Genomic DNA, 14,790 nt, shown 5'->3' on the forward strand with positions numbered 1-14,790 from the left:
GGCACCGCCGTGTGCCAGCATGTGACGAAGATTTGTCGGGAAGGATACCGCTCACTTTTTCTAAGAAACTCCGACGTTTGTGGTCATATGTTCGCCTGCGTATGCCGCTTGGACCGGAAATGTTATGTTTCCCATTGTCAAAAGCGTGCCATGAATGCACCTAATGTAAATTATCTGTCTGATATGGTTAAGTGAATCCGAGAAAAGGGCCGCAAATAGGCTGGGTAAATGCGAAGGGATATAGGTGCTGAAATGCAATTCTGGTGCCAATTCAGCAATCACTCCGACTAGACCATCTGGCAACATAAGGCTACTTGTCAGCATTTTAGTGCCAGATTCAGTTATTAGGTGCTAGTAAGCTTTTTGGTGCCAGTCAGCAATTAGGTGCTAGAAACAGCTATTTAGGGATCCGAAACAAATATTCCCCCTTTATATTGTACGTACTTCTGCGATACGTACTTTTGTCCCTGACGTACTTTTGTCCATACGTACTTTATACTGTACGTACTTTTGCGATACGTACTTTAATCATACGTACTTTTGCTTCGTACTTTTGTCCTACGTACATACTTTAGCGATACGTACTTTTGTCCGTAACCCATCGCCCCATCGCTAGGAGGGACAAAATCCCTGCACTGGAGCGGCAGGTGGCGTATTCGGACGGACTGTATCCGTACAAGAGGTCGCACCAGTCGCTTGGACGCCGCCCGGCCCGCGGCGGCCGACGGAGCCAGCACTGCCCAGCTCTCAGGGCCACGATCCGGCTCCGGTCCCAGCCACCCATCGGCCCCGTCTCGGCGCTCAGTGTCGGCCGGCGGTGCGCGGGGCGCGGTTGGCGCGAGTGGGCCGCCGAGGAGCCCCGAAATGCGCGCGGCTCTGAGCGCGCTCGTGATGTTCCGCACGGCGCTGCTGGTGGTGGTGCTGCTGCTGGGACTGAAGGCAGAGCCAGGTCAGTGTCTGGGGGATCAGAGGGCGCCGACGGTCGTCTGCTCTGCCCTGGAAGTCCCCACGCACGTGGGAGGAAGCATGTTTGGCCGCATGTGTGACCACTTGGTGTTGACTTTTCGTGGTAACCCAGCGTCTCGTTCGTAACGATGGATTCCAATTCAGCAGCCCCCATGAGAGGGTGTAATCAGCCGTTTCAGTTTTGATAGATGAAATTAATGCTCTCTAATGATATTCTCAGTGTACACGATAGGTGTGTCAGTGTGGATGTCATTACAGAACACGTACTCATATAACCTGCACGACTGGTATGTGACACATAGTCAATTATTTGTGACAATAACCGAACAGTGTTCAAAGTAAGCAAATAGCATGTATAGGTGAGATGGCCATTGTGCAGTGTGCTTCTTTACACGAGCTTGAAATAGTACCGTATCAGTATCCAGCTACTCCTGAGCCGTTTCAAGTACCTAAATTATCAGCAAGCAGTTAGTCCGGAACACCGAGAAGAAACTCAATAAATGTTGTCATTTCGGGGGATTTCACGTCCGTGTTTCTCAGGTGCTCGCATCATCACCCGTTTCTTGAAAACTTCAGTTCCTATGCAACGTGACCTTGGATTGGAAGAAGCGTTGCATGGCAAAATATTGATTAGTTTAACGGCGGATCATGTTGCGGATCATTTTAAAATTATTTTACTCGAAAATGATCTCCAAGAACCGGCAATTATTTCCGTATTAGTATCAACCGTTTCAACTGCGATTCAATGCCCAATGCTGGCACGGCGAAAAGAGGGGAGACTGGAGAGTATCGGGAGTGACGTGCTGCAGTGGCGGATCCAGGGGGGGCAAAATGGGCATTTGCCCCCCCCCCCCAAACGGCATAATTTTAACATTACGCCTATGGACGAGGCATGGAAAGAATCGATAAATTGTTATGGCTTGCCCCCCCCCCAAAAAAAACTCTGAGCTGGATCCGCCTCTGACGTGCCGCGTGACGTTGAATATTGTGCCCCGTAGATCGGAATTCAGCACACCTGGGGCGCACCTCGTATGATGTAATTGGGCATGTAAACAGAATGCAGCTTCCGGGCTTATTCATATGTTACTGTATATATCCTCCTTATAATATTTGTTATATACATGCATTCGTTATGTGTTATGTGCAGTGTTACAGCGAATCGACGAACCGCAGGACCAAAAATGTTCGGTGAAACGATTAGCGATGATGGATATTATATTGTACCTACTGGAAACTATTTGAGCGAGATGACCAAAATAATTGATGCGTGATACGATTACGAAACGACGAGATGAGATGAACGAATATGAATGGCGAATGACTGAAATAATTCAGCAAGACGAGTCGACCAGTTAATTCAAGTGCGGTGCGAATACGAAAACCGATAACGATGTTTTTGAAACACACAAATTCCAAGCCCTTGAAGTCTCCATATAGTCTTTATTAGTGATGTCAATTACGGAAAATCGGAATACCGATACCAAACCCGACCAACCAAAACCACGGGAAAACACCGAAACCAAACCGACTTGGGAAACTGAGGGAAATACCAACTTTTTAACCGATTTCTTAGCCTCTTATACATTAGTGAGGGCTTATGATACCAACAAAATACCAAACACATTACGATTGAAATACCTACCAAATACCAAGTTGGTATCGGTTTGGTATCGGTATACCAAAAAGTTGGTATCCGATTGACATCTCTAGTCTTTATCCATACATACATGTATCGCATAGTCTTTTTTAAGTCTTTTAATTACACAAAAAATACATCCATTTTCATAACCTCGTGACCTTAGCCTCAGTTATCTTGGTGCGATAACTAACCGACAGCAATGCTTTAAAAAGTTCTAGCAATTGGGCGTAGCGTTGGCAGGTTATTGGAGGTCTCGAGCGACATTGCTAGTGAGTGGAGAGGGTCTGGACCGTGCCGCAGCACTCTGCTGACCCAGCTCCCCACTGCACTGCGGCACATCCCACGGCGCAGGCCGGCCGACCCCCAACAGTCAGAAAAATACTCCCGTCCCAATAAGGTGGGCAGTCCGGCTGGGAGCGTTCTGCTGTCCCGGTGTCATATGGCTTCCCGGTCCATTTTCGTGTCGTGGCTGATGGTCAGGTGGGCCAAACCGCAGGTGGCGGTATCGTGCCTCCCCGCCCCCCTTGACGTCGTGCCGTGCCACAGGCCCCGTGGCGCTGCCTCTTTCGTGCGTGATGTGGTATGCGCAATGTCGACATTCAATAGGAGGCACGTGATGAGCGAGTTGCCTCATGGCCAAAGATGGAAGAGAGAGAGGGAGAGAGAGAGAGAGAGAAAGAGAGAGTAAGAGTGAGGGAGATGGGAGGAGGGGAAGAGAGAAGAGAAGGAGAGAGGAAAGAGAAGAGAGATAGGGAGATAAGAGAGAGGGATGGGAGAGAAAAGAGGAGAGGAGAGGAGGAGAAAGAGAGAGAATAGAGGGAGAAAGAGAGAGAGAGAGGAGAGAGAAGAGGGAGATATGGGAGATGGAGATGCGGGAGAGAGAGAGAGGAAGGAGAGCGGAGAGAGATAAAAAAGGGAACGGGGTAGAAATTTAGAGAGAGGGGAGAGGAGAAAGGGAGAGAGGGAGGGTGGGGAGGGGAAGAAAGGGAGAGAGGGGGCGGGGTTTGGCAGAAAGGGAGAGAGTGGGGCAGAGAGGGAGGGGGAGGGTGAAGAGGGGAGGAAGGGGAGTGGAGAAAAAGGAAGAAGGGAAGGGAGAGAAAGGGAGAGCCACTTGTTGGTCATAAATGTAAAACACTACAGCACATGATATTTTATATTTTCGGTTGTATTTCGCAGTGCCGTCACTGCCACTCTATCGTTCCGTCCAACAGAGCGACGTTGACATTCAGTGGCACATTCCGACCGACGCCAGTGGACAAAAAGAAAATCTGCCCTGTTGTCTACCCCTGTTATCTGGCCCTGTCGTCCGACCTTGTTCTCCACTCATGCTGTCCACCCTCGTTGCCCGGTCCTGCTATCTTTTGCCGGCACACTCCCAGTCCCTTATCCGCTGTTCGCTCTGCCGCTCACCCTCCGACACTCGCGTTGCCTTCGTTTCTCGCGAGTGAGGCTTGTTTTGCTTGGTTACTCTCCGGCTGAGACGCATCACTGGCAGTTGACTATTAGCGTGAGGGTTTACCTTGGGCCCCAACTACTGAGAGCTCCGACAGACAGGCGTCTGTCTGCTCTGCGTGGCGCACGAGGCGAACGACTCGATCCTATTTACGGCATATGGAAACAGTGGATGCTCTTCTACCCGGTGTTGTAGCGTGACCTAGATTGAATGTAGCTTCAATATATTCACATTAGGTAGCCGTCCTATTTTTGGACACAAACCAAAACACACAGGAACCAGAGCAAAATAAAACTCACGAATCATAGGTACATATTCCCGAGACTTATAAAAAACATTACGCATATGAATTAAGTTCTGAAAGAGTAGACGTTAGTGAACCAGAGGAAGATTATCCCCGCGTTCGATGTCTCCCGGACGACGAAGATTCTATGCCGTCCGGGCCCGAAATGCCGTTCGATGTCGCACGGACGGCAAAGATTCTACGTGACGTCACGTAGAATCTTTGCCGTCCGCGCAGAATCTTTTGAGCGTACTACGGTGGGCAGAGAGGCAGTGATGGCGCGTATTTCAAAAGCGGCGCAGCAGCTGTTTGCAGAAGTTGTTGACATTTGTGCGCGGTCTCTATGGAAACGTAAACTTGGGCCCACTGAACTCTATAATGCTTGGGCCCTTTTCGAAACTGACGCACATTGTGTAAGTGACGCACAAAATGGCCGGCCTCGTCGTCCGACTGTGTGCTTCATCGAACGCAAAATAGAATATTCTGCGTAGAATGTTCTTCGTCCGAGGAGACATCGAACGCGGCCTATACCAGATGTAGATAGACGTCAGTGGTTCGTGGTATCATTAGCGAGGGGTTCTCGGCCGGCCAGCAGAGCAGTGCGGGACCGTCCTGTCCCGGTGATGGGGAGGAGGGGTCAGGGGAGGCTGCACCGCCGGAAACTCCATGTAATTAGAACACACGTATTTCCGGTCATGGGGCTGACGTTGGCAGCGGCGGCTGGCGGCCAGCACCCGTCATGGGACCCTGCCGAGGGCCGGGCGGAGGGCGGCCGTGGAAGTGGCCAGCTCAGAGCCTGGCGCTGCTCCGCGCTACCCCCGTCCATGCTATCCTGTAAATGCCAGGCGTCAAGTGAGCCGAGATCAGTTCACATGTGGCCTGCAACACTGTGAGTAACATTGACGTGTTTTGGTAGCCTGGCTGCAATCGGAGCTCTCCAGCGGTCCTGCTGCTCGGCTCATGGATACGTCCACCGATTTAGCCATCCACGCAGCTTCAGCGCTGGCTGACGGAGCCAAACCATCGTGTTTGACGCCCGCCGTCTCGCCCGCCCCCTCAGCCCCGGCCGACAGCCCCGGTCTCGGCGGCGGCTGGCCATTTCCCGTCGGTGCCCGCCGTCTGTTGAGTCTGTCGACGACGACGGCCGTACGGGAAGCGGGCTTATAAATAGCCCCAGGCAGTGCCGGGTCAAGCTTTCGGAGCTACGGACGTCAGTGGAGCGGCATTGCGGACTTTGATAGGCCAGGGCGGTCACGGCTGCCATCGTGTTTAGTGGCGTCAGGTCTGTCCAGAATCGTCGCCTGCAATGGACTTGTTGTAAAGTTCCGACATCTTTCAAGGGCGTATGGCGGACACTCGGAAAGGTTCAAAGTCAAAATTACGTCTTTTTGCCCTGCAGATTGGAAATGATCTATAGGTAAGTAGTTTTAATGCCCCTAGTGACCCTAAATCTCACTTGACGGCCTCAGACCTGAAATCTAATGCATGTAGGTATGGTTACTGGTTAGTGGTTACCTGTCTGACTCTGGTATAAGCCATCGCTAAGTTTCGCTCATATTTAAATACTCATTATTTTCTGCACCTTTTACCGTGTTCTATATCCCTACCAACTCCTGAGCAGTCCTGAGAGGATGCGAAAAACATTCTTTTCCTGCCGTTCAGCTTAATAGCATGCGGCTCCTGTTTTGGCGCGATTAATCATGCAGCTCTGTTAAACCCGAGTGGCTACTTCACAACGACAGCACTTGAACTCTGTCGGAGAGGATGATCTGAGTCATCTTCTATCGACCGATGACCCTCTCAGAACCCTTGGCAAAAAGCGAGCGTGCTCCATTGCCCCGGCTCAATCGCGGTAGGGGACGCGAGTCTGACTACTGTTCAAACTTCAATGAATGAATTCATAAGTGGTCAAAACGGACGGTCTTTCATGCCCCTATCCAGCTGTGTGCTACAAAGAACACACAGGACGGCCTTTGTGTCTGGGTGACGGCACGATCCGCCTTCCGTCCAGGGAGGGGTGCTGGGAGGGCTCTGTCCGGTGCCGCCGGCCGACTCCGCCAGCTGACGGCCGCGCCCGCGTCTGGAGCCTGTGGCCGTAATGAGTGACGCCACGGTCACCACAGGGAAGCCAGACCACGCCCGCCTGTGGCTTCGCTGTCTTACTATAACGCCACCTTTGTCATGTCCGAGAGGCGTAGCCTGCAGCAATTTATGTATTGTAACTCCTCAGCACACTTGTATTAAAATGTTTGTTTTGATACTCGTACACAAATCGCAAGATCCGTGTGAAATAAGGGTAAAATACGTAATATTTGTGCCATTTTAGCGTGTCGGGTCGTTCACCTCGTTGTGGGAATGTCACTTCTGGGGGCGCCTGGCCGCCCCAGCGCCTGCTGTGATTGGGCCTGCTGACGGTCACGTGACCGTTTGACCTTGAGACGGGCCGCCAGCGCCTTCCGCGTTGACCCAATCCGGCAGCGGTGCAGAGGCGCGTTCAGTCGGACTTGGCGGGGAGGCGTTCTAGTCAAAACTTCTCTCTGCATCTCTCTCCCTCGAACTTGAGTGAATATTATAGGGAGATACTCGCTACTTTGTCTCTTGCTAACAAAAACAGATCCGCTTGCGCCCTGTTTGCCTTCTCTGGGCGGTCGCGAGGAACATCTGAAGTTGATATTCGGTTGTTATAGGATAGTGAGCACTCTGGAGGCATATAGGGGAGGCGCACTAGTCAACAGCTGTTGATACAATACCCGATGCATTTTGCTACTACGAGTGAGGTACTACGAATTTTGACAGGGCCCAGTCTCGACTGGCAGAACTCAATCACTCACCGGCGATAATTCGTTGTATAACTGGGCGTGGCCCCCATGCTCCGTGTGGCGGCGCCCCGCCGGCAGGCTGTTTGGTCGCCCACCCCGCCGTACCATGTTGTGCGGTAGTGGATTTGTTTACCGGCGCGCGGCGCTGGCGGCAGTCGGGCCCGGCGCCGCCTCTGACCCAGTTCGTCCGCTGGTGATGGCCCGCACTATCCCAACACGGCACGCATGCCGGCAGCGGCGGCGGCAGGGCAGGGGGCGGGGCACTGGCCTGTCGGTGTCGGATCAGAGAAGTCCAACTGACCCATCCCAGTCAGACCTTGTCCGGCCGACGCCGCCGGCTTCCCTGTAGCCGAGCAAACCGATCTTGTGTCCGATTCCATTGGCTATTCCGGGGCCGGTGTATAAATAGGCGGCTTCGCCAGCCCGCGGCGGCGGCGGCGGTGGCGACGGGGCGACGCTGACCTTGCGCGCGTCGCGGCCGGTGCCAGCGCTCCCTGCTGGTGGCAGAACGGTGCAGTCGGCCAGTGGTTACTGATTGGGGCGGGCCCGGCCGCCCATCTGTCGAGTTCACGGTCTTTGAAGCGATATACAATTACTGTGTTCATCAGAACGATACACACTAAACAGCCGAGGATGTGCCAGCCCCCGGTCTCCCTAACGTACTGCTTAATGTTTAGACCCAAAGTGCGGATATAATCAACTTTGTTGCAAAAAGCTGGGGTATGTCGTTTATGGTTTGCTCCTTACCATTAGGTATGTACAACACTGATTTGATAACTACTAATACAATATAGGAAACATTTTGTTATAGGTAGGGTGACCCCCTTTGAACCGCCATTGCTCACACTCTATGGGTGCCACTGTGGTTCTGGGTTGATTCTCGGTGAGATTGTTCATTTTTCTATTAAAATCTATTCATTTTCTGTCCCAATATTCACTCATTTATTTGTAGCGAGCATATTGGCAAACCATTGCAAAAACGCAAAAAGAGAATTCGTCCCGATTAGCGACCGGGGAGGGTCACCCGCTAATAACTCTATGGGTTGTTCCATGATAAAAATGGCAAAAAAGATTAAAGTCGCCTGAAAGGATAAAATATTACCTACCCCAAAAAGGGTAACCTATAGGTACGCAAAACACTCAGTCACTGGAACAGGATCGTATAGGCATCGTAATTCGCAACCCAAATTTATCAATGACAAAACAGGATATTATATACAAATAGCATTATTATAGGTATTTATGTTTTCTTTCATTGCTAATTTACGCTTTTTTACTTATAGGTGGACAGATTTAGGAAGGCACTCTTTTGTCGCATACAATGCGTATAACTGACTTCGATCCATCTAAATTATACCGTCTACCCGACAACGGTTTCCTTGCACCACGATTTTTAAACATGTTCCACCTTGATCTCAGAAAGTGACCTGCCGGATGTCTGCTCACTGGGAGAGGTCCCCTTGGAAGGCGGCTGATTGAGAAGGATAACCGAAGGCATAGATAACATGAATCTATGCCGAAAGTAAGCTGATATCAGCAAAGCGCTCGACTCCCAAGAAATATTCACAAAAGTCGCCTTGTTGAGAAGCGATACTCGGTCAGCCAACGTCAGAAAGGGACACCAGACTCCAGAGGTCAGTGGACGTATAGAAAGGCTGCCCTGGAGGTCGACTGACCGTCCGGCCGTCAGCTCTACCGGGCAGCAGAAGTGTTTTTGTGAATAGATTTGGTTGAAGGCTGGGCCGGTCGGGGCCGGCCGTTTTTGTAAACAAGAGTCGGGATCTCCAGACGGTCCCTCTGAGATGGAAGCTGTCGCTCCCCTTGGTCAGCCGGTCCCAGCCATCCCTCTTTTTCTGCGGTGCTTGCCGGACGGTTTTGCTTACGGGGTTCGATCGGAGCCGGGCCGCACAACCGAAAAAATATCCAGCGATCTCCCACGTCGCTCTCCCCCCCCCCCCGCCCCCCTCCGCTAGTTCTGCACAGTTCCGTCGCCACTGACGCTTTGAGGTGGTCACCCAACCAGTCAGCTCTGGCACTCACTCTGGCAGAGTCTTGTCGTGAGATCCACCGTATACCTACCTGCGTACGCGGCGTGTCGCTAGCGACTGCCGGCCGGCCAGCATTCTCAATGGAATCGTCATCGCTATCGCTTCCGCTCAGCGTCCGATGCGGCCTTCCATCAAATACACGCACAACTCACAGACGAGCTGGTCTGCTGCGATCGCCGCGCCGCGGCACCGGTCCCCGCAACAGCCACTTTCGATTCCGGTCAGACCTTGGCATAAGGATCCAGCCGGGCTGAGCTGGCCGTGCCCACTGCACTCTCGTCTCGAGCCGTTTTTATTCGAGGCACGTCTACGGGTTGTGGCGGCGGCGGTGTGACCGACCCGGCCGTGCGCCGCGCGCCGCGCCGTCTCGATCGGGCTTTTTGGCCGGCGGCGCCCGGTCGGCGTGGTAAGGCACCGGCCCAGACGTCGCGGCGGGTGCCAAGAGCGCGGGGTAGACAGCGATGACGGAATGACTCGCAGAGGTGCTATTGGTTAGAAGATGACTTGGTCCATAAGCCGTTTGTTTTTTTTTTTTTTCTGGTTTTGTCGCGGTAGTTCTTTTTCGGCCTGCGCGATTGATATCAGTTGTTGAACTCAACAAGTAGGTACCGGCTATAGCCGGTTGACTATATATAGTCAACGTTCATGAGTGACCTCTAACTAGAAGCTAATGCCAAGCCCAGCCACTGACGATTGAAGATTGAAGCGAATCATTCGCGATCTCACGAGCCCTCCCCGCCGGTCACGTGTCGCTGAAGCGAGCGGGCCAATTCCGCCAAAAGACGGTGTCGCTTATGTCTCCTTGTCCATACCAATTACCAACCATACCAGCCAAACCATAGTTCAACGAATTTGGCAATATGTATGGACTGGTATGTTATTAAAAATTACTGATGCATGGCGGGTACGGTGGTTTGCTTTTTTAGTCGTCAGAAGTTTTCGTTTGAAACAAAGATGAGCCCTGTGCAAATGTACCGGAGCGATGTTCGCTATGCCGTCAGCGCTCGCAGGCCGTTTACAAGCTGCCTGCTGAGTGCTGACCGCTGACTGCTGAGTGCTGACCGCTGACTGCTGAGTGCTGACTGCTGAGTTCTGACTGCTGACTGCAGCTGGACCCACTCGGCACGGAGTACGGTGTAAGAGCGGGAGGGAGCCGCGGTTATGCCGCCGGTGTGAACTGGGCATCTGCATCTCAGCGCAATAACACCTGACGAATCCGTCGCGATCAGCCCACCGTCTCCTCGGTCTGTGAACCCTCTCTGACGGTAAATTGCCTTCCTCCGCGCGGCCGGCGCGGCGCCGCGGTGCGCCGGCCACTCTCCCCAGCCTGCCGATTCTTCCCCGGGTGACCTTCGATCTCTTCCTGGTGCGCGCAGTTCGCCTTTGTGGCCGACGCGACCCCCGACCAGCGCCGCGCGCGCACCAAACGCCGGTGGCAACAAGGCGCCGAAAGACGGACAGGGTGTTGGAGATAGCAGTTGAATGGGCGGGCTTGCGCTGGGGAGTCATCTTTCGATGGTTAGATGAAATTTTGATATGCGTGACGGAGCAGTCTATCAGAAACGATCGTGGTCGTGTTGGTTTTGCGTCGTATAGGTGGTCGTGTTGGTTTTGCTGTAGGCGTCAGTATTCAGGCATATGTTGACAGTTCATCAATTCAATATATACCTATTGAAGATGGAATGTTTCGCAGCTCCGTCGTCAATAGCGAGCATGTCACACGTCTATTTGTCTATTTGATGTTGAGTGGCGTGCATTGTAATGTATCGCGCTGCAGGAGTCACCAGTCGCCGCGCCGGGCCGACCAGCCGCGCCCGTTTTGGTCGGCCGTCCGGAGTCCCCAACAGGTTTGGAATGAGTCTCGCGCCGCCTCGGTCGGCATGGGCTGGAGCCTGGAGGGAGGGGATAGGTAAGTACAAACTGGGAAGCAAATTCACCAATGTCTTTGTATACTGGTAGAAGTAATGTGGCCGTAGCAGACGACCATCAGCGACTGCTAGAAGTAAATGGTAGTGTTTGACAGGAGCAGCTGATAGACATCTAGCTGAGCCACTGTCTCTTCCATCTGCTGCTCCGACAGCGACTCTCCCCTACCTCCTCTTTGTCTCTATTCCGCCCTCTTCCTGGTGTTGGCCGCTCGTTCGGCGGATGCATGCAGCCCAGCGCACACCCGGCTGCAAGCCTGGCCCGTGCCGCGCCTGAGCCGTATGAGCCGACCGTGGTGGTCAGACTCGCCGCCGCTGTGGAGCCTGGAGCCGGGTGAGCCGGCTGCCGTGCAGCGGGCCGGTGACTCGTCACCTCCCCCCCCCCCTGCCCCTGCCCCCCTCCCGGGGGCTACAGAGTGGCGCTGGCTGCTGACATTAGGTGATCGTTCCACCGCGCCGGTCGGTCCGCTGGGGCCGGGGCAGCCGAGGGTCCCGGTCCAGATCGGCAGCTAACTGCCCGGCGCGTCCGGCCGCGGTGCGGTGTCCAGTCGCCGGTCGGCCGCGGCGCCTGGCGTTAGCAGCTCCGAGGCGAGGTCTGGTGCTGGCCGACAGTCACCAGGGCAGGAGAGTCGTGTTTGAGCGCTCCACTCCCCCTGCGTGATCTGCCGCCACATGGCCATCACTCGCTGCAAACTCTGACACAAACCTAGTGACGTATATGGATACGAAACATGCATAATTCTGCATGGCCAAGAAGGCACTTACCTCACCCATGCTCGCCGTTTTGGTTCTGCTGTGATGTGCCCATCGTTCATCTCTATCCCCTCCTCTCCTCTTTTTCCCTTATTCTCTCTCTCTCTCTCTCTCTCTCTCTCTCTCTCTCTCTCTCTCTCTCTCTCTCTTTCTCTTTCTCTCTTTTCTTTCTTCTCGATCTTTATCTTTCTCCCCTTGCGTCACTAAGCAGCCCTAATTAATCCTTCATTAGCAGTGAACGGCGCCACGTGTGACGTTTCTGAGAAATTGAACGTCAAATGAGCTTATAACATGGCGTCATCAAAACACAACCATACACAGACGCCTGATTTGTATACTCTCCCTTGTCCTTGTCTCCCTCATGACTTGCTCGACGTGGGCCATCAAGGTCAGGGGTCAGCACGGCGATTATTGCCCTGGTGCAGCACTTTGGGCCTTATGGTTGGGTGGTCCGCGACTGTGCGGGGTTAAAGGTACCTACTCATTAGGTATGTCCGGTGTCTGGTGAATCAGGACTCGCTCCATCAACCCTTGTAGAACGCAGGTTATTCTTTGTCAAATTTGGTGTCTTCGTACGCAATCACTGCAACACAAGTCAATAGGATGTCTGTGTGATAAGATCAGAGGTATCAGAGAGGAACAATTATATGTAGGTAGTGACTCGCCTACAAAGAAGAGGAAGAGGAAGAGAGAGAGAGAGAGAGAGAGAGAGAGAGAGAGAGAGAGAGAGAGAGAGAGAGAGAGAGAGAGAGAGAGAGAGAGACAGCACAAAAACCGGGCCTGCCCGTGAAGCCAGCCTTCCGATTATGGTCGTGCTGAGGTGGGCCGAACAGTGCGGTGGGCGGCGGCCGGCCAGCCCCCGACACCTCCACCCTGAGTCGGACCGACAGCGCGCAGCTCCCGGCACCGCCCGGCTGCAGCCCAGACGGCCGCTTACGCTCATCAGCCCACCGCTGCAACTCTGCTGGCGGCACGTCTCAGCCGTGTGCAGCGGAGGGGAGCTGGGGATGCTATATGCTATGGGAGTTACAGAGCTGTGCCTGACTCTGAGTCAGAGTCGTTCGAGTAGACTGTAGGCAGCCTGTTCCGCGCGATTGTTTTATGTCCTGCCCTCCTGTCTCACGTGCTATTTCTGTTGTCCTTCGCATTCCGTCCCTATCCTTCCAGTTCGTACCTCGTCCTTCCAGTGTCGTTCCCCCCTGTAAATACCGTCCTGTCATCGGCCCCACCCCGTCCCTCCAATTCCTCCCCGATCCTGGGCGGCCGGCACGCTCGGCTGGTTCGCTGCGCTGGCGTGTGCCGCGTTCAGCTAGCTTTGGGCCGCGGGTCCGCCGGCGCGCCCAATACCCGCTGGCCTCGCCCGCCCGTAAGCCGCAACGTGCTGCAGCCCGCTCTCCGTGCACCGCCGAATGAAACGCCGTCTGCGGCTCCCTCCCTGAACGCTTGTAGCCGCCAGCCTTTGCGAGCAGCGGGGCTAGTCTCAGTTTTGGCCGGAGCAAGATATCGTAACTCTGGCGCTCGCCCAGCTTGTCAGTGGTCCGCATGCCCATTAAATCAAACGTGACAACAGTTAAGTGTGTTTTGACAAATTGCAATGCAAATGCTTCTTGCGTTTGCTTTAAATAGCTCGCCCATAGAAAATGTGTTTGATTTAAAGCGTTTATCTGGTACTTACGAGAATGAATACGTTAAAAGATCTCGTTATAATTCATCGTAATTCACGCAGACATAATTAATGACTGCTTTGGAATGCAGGAAGCTGCAGGAGGGCGGCAATTGAGGCCCGCTCGCCGTCCTGCTATGGGAGGTATGCGCGACTGTGTCGTAAGCTAGCACATGTCTGCTGACGGCTGTCGAGAGGTGGAATAAATTGACTGTCATCCTCTCGGTGCAGCTGCTCCGTGTCGAAAACACCTGCGTGCGTACATCTTGTCAGGTGTGTCGTCCTTGACCCGCGGGTCGACCGGAACAGGTGATTATCGAGGTCGGCCGCCTCATAATGTCGGTGTTGTTGGTTCGACTCGGGTGTTGCTGATATAGGTCTGGGGGAGGGGTTGTACTTTGTGCTAGGAGACGCCGCCCGGACACTGCAGCGGTTGGTGCAGATGCAATGACAACAGCCGCCAGGCGCCAATGACTCACCATGATCTATCGATTACTGTGAACACGAACTGATGCACGGGGGAGACCACAGCCGCTGCCGGGATCAGTTCGGATCGACGCCGTGAGTCATGGCCAGCCATCAGACGCCGTAATTGGCTGAAATAATGGAGGCTGCAGACACCCTGATCCTTCCTGCAGAGGCAGACGACGGTCAGCTCGGAACATTTTCAACACGGAATAAGCAACTTATTTTAAACCATCAGCAGACGATGTATACCTTTAACAAAAATAACAATAGCGGTATTGAATCACCAGATGACAGGGTCGTGCCTTTCCGGTCAGCCATTGGCGCTCCAGCACGCTGACCTGACCTGACCTGACCTGACCGTTTCACAGGCACGCCTTCGTCGCCGGCGACGGAGCGGACCGTGCCGCAGAAGCTGGCGCCGCCGTTCGACCCGGAGTCGGCCGACCGACACCACCTGGACACGGGCACGTTCAGCCGCGTCTCGGCGCTCCTCTGGGACCCGCACCCGCGCTACAGCGTGCGCGCCTTCGGCCGCCGGCTGGTGCTGCTGCTCGAGCCGGACGCGCTGCTGGCGGCGCCCGAGCTGCCCGTGCAGCGCGTCTACCGCAACTTCACCGAGGTGCGCGGCCTGGGCCGGCCGGCGGCGCACTGCCTCTACCGCGGCATGGTCGAGGACGACGCCGACTCGGTGGTCGCCGTGAGCCTGTGTCACGGAATGGTGAGTACTGAGTACTGAGCTGCTGCACCAGCCCTGCGCCCCTTGAGCGACGTCT

At 54.0% G+C, this 14,790-nt stretch overlaps 1 protein-coding gene across 6 annotated transcripts in view; it reads left to right on the forward strand.

Moving 5' to 3' along the window:
* The first annotated feature begins 749 nt into the window (after nucleotides 1–749).
* LOC122386830 (A disintegrin and metalloproteinase with thrombospondin motifs 9-like) overlaps nucleotides 750–14,790 on the forward strand; it is a 54,970-nt gene continuing 40,929 nt past the window's right edge. For all 6 annotated transcript variants that reach the window (XM_043376470.1, XM_043376467.1, XM_043376466.1 and 3 more), the window contains exons 1-2: nucleotides 750–949; nucleotides 14,386–14,735. In XM_043376470.1, coding sequence (XP_043232405.1) covers nucleotides 865–949; nucleotides 14,386–14,735 — 435 coding nt within the window. In that variant the 5' untranslated portion in view covers nucleotides 750–864. The remainder of the gene's footprint in view (nucleotides 950–14,385; nucleotides 14,736–14,790) is intronic.

Source organism: Amphibalanus amphitrite, unplaced genomic scaffold (genome assembly GCF_019059575.1).
Source record: "Amphibalanus amphitrite isolate SeventyFive unplaced genomic scaffold, NRLGWU_Aamphi_draft 000264F_arrow, whole genome shotgun sequence".
In the NCBI taxonomy this organism is placed as follows: Eukaryota; Metazoa; Arthropoda; class Thecostraca; order Balanomorpha; family Balanidae; genus Amphibalanus; species Amphibalanus amphitrite.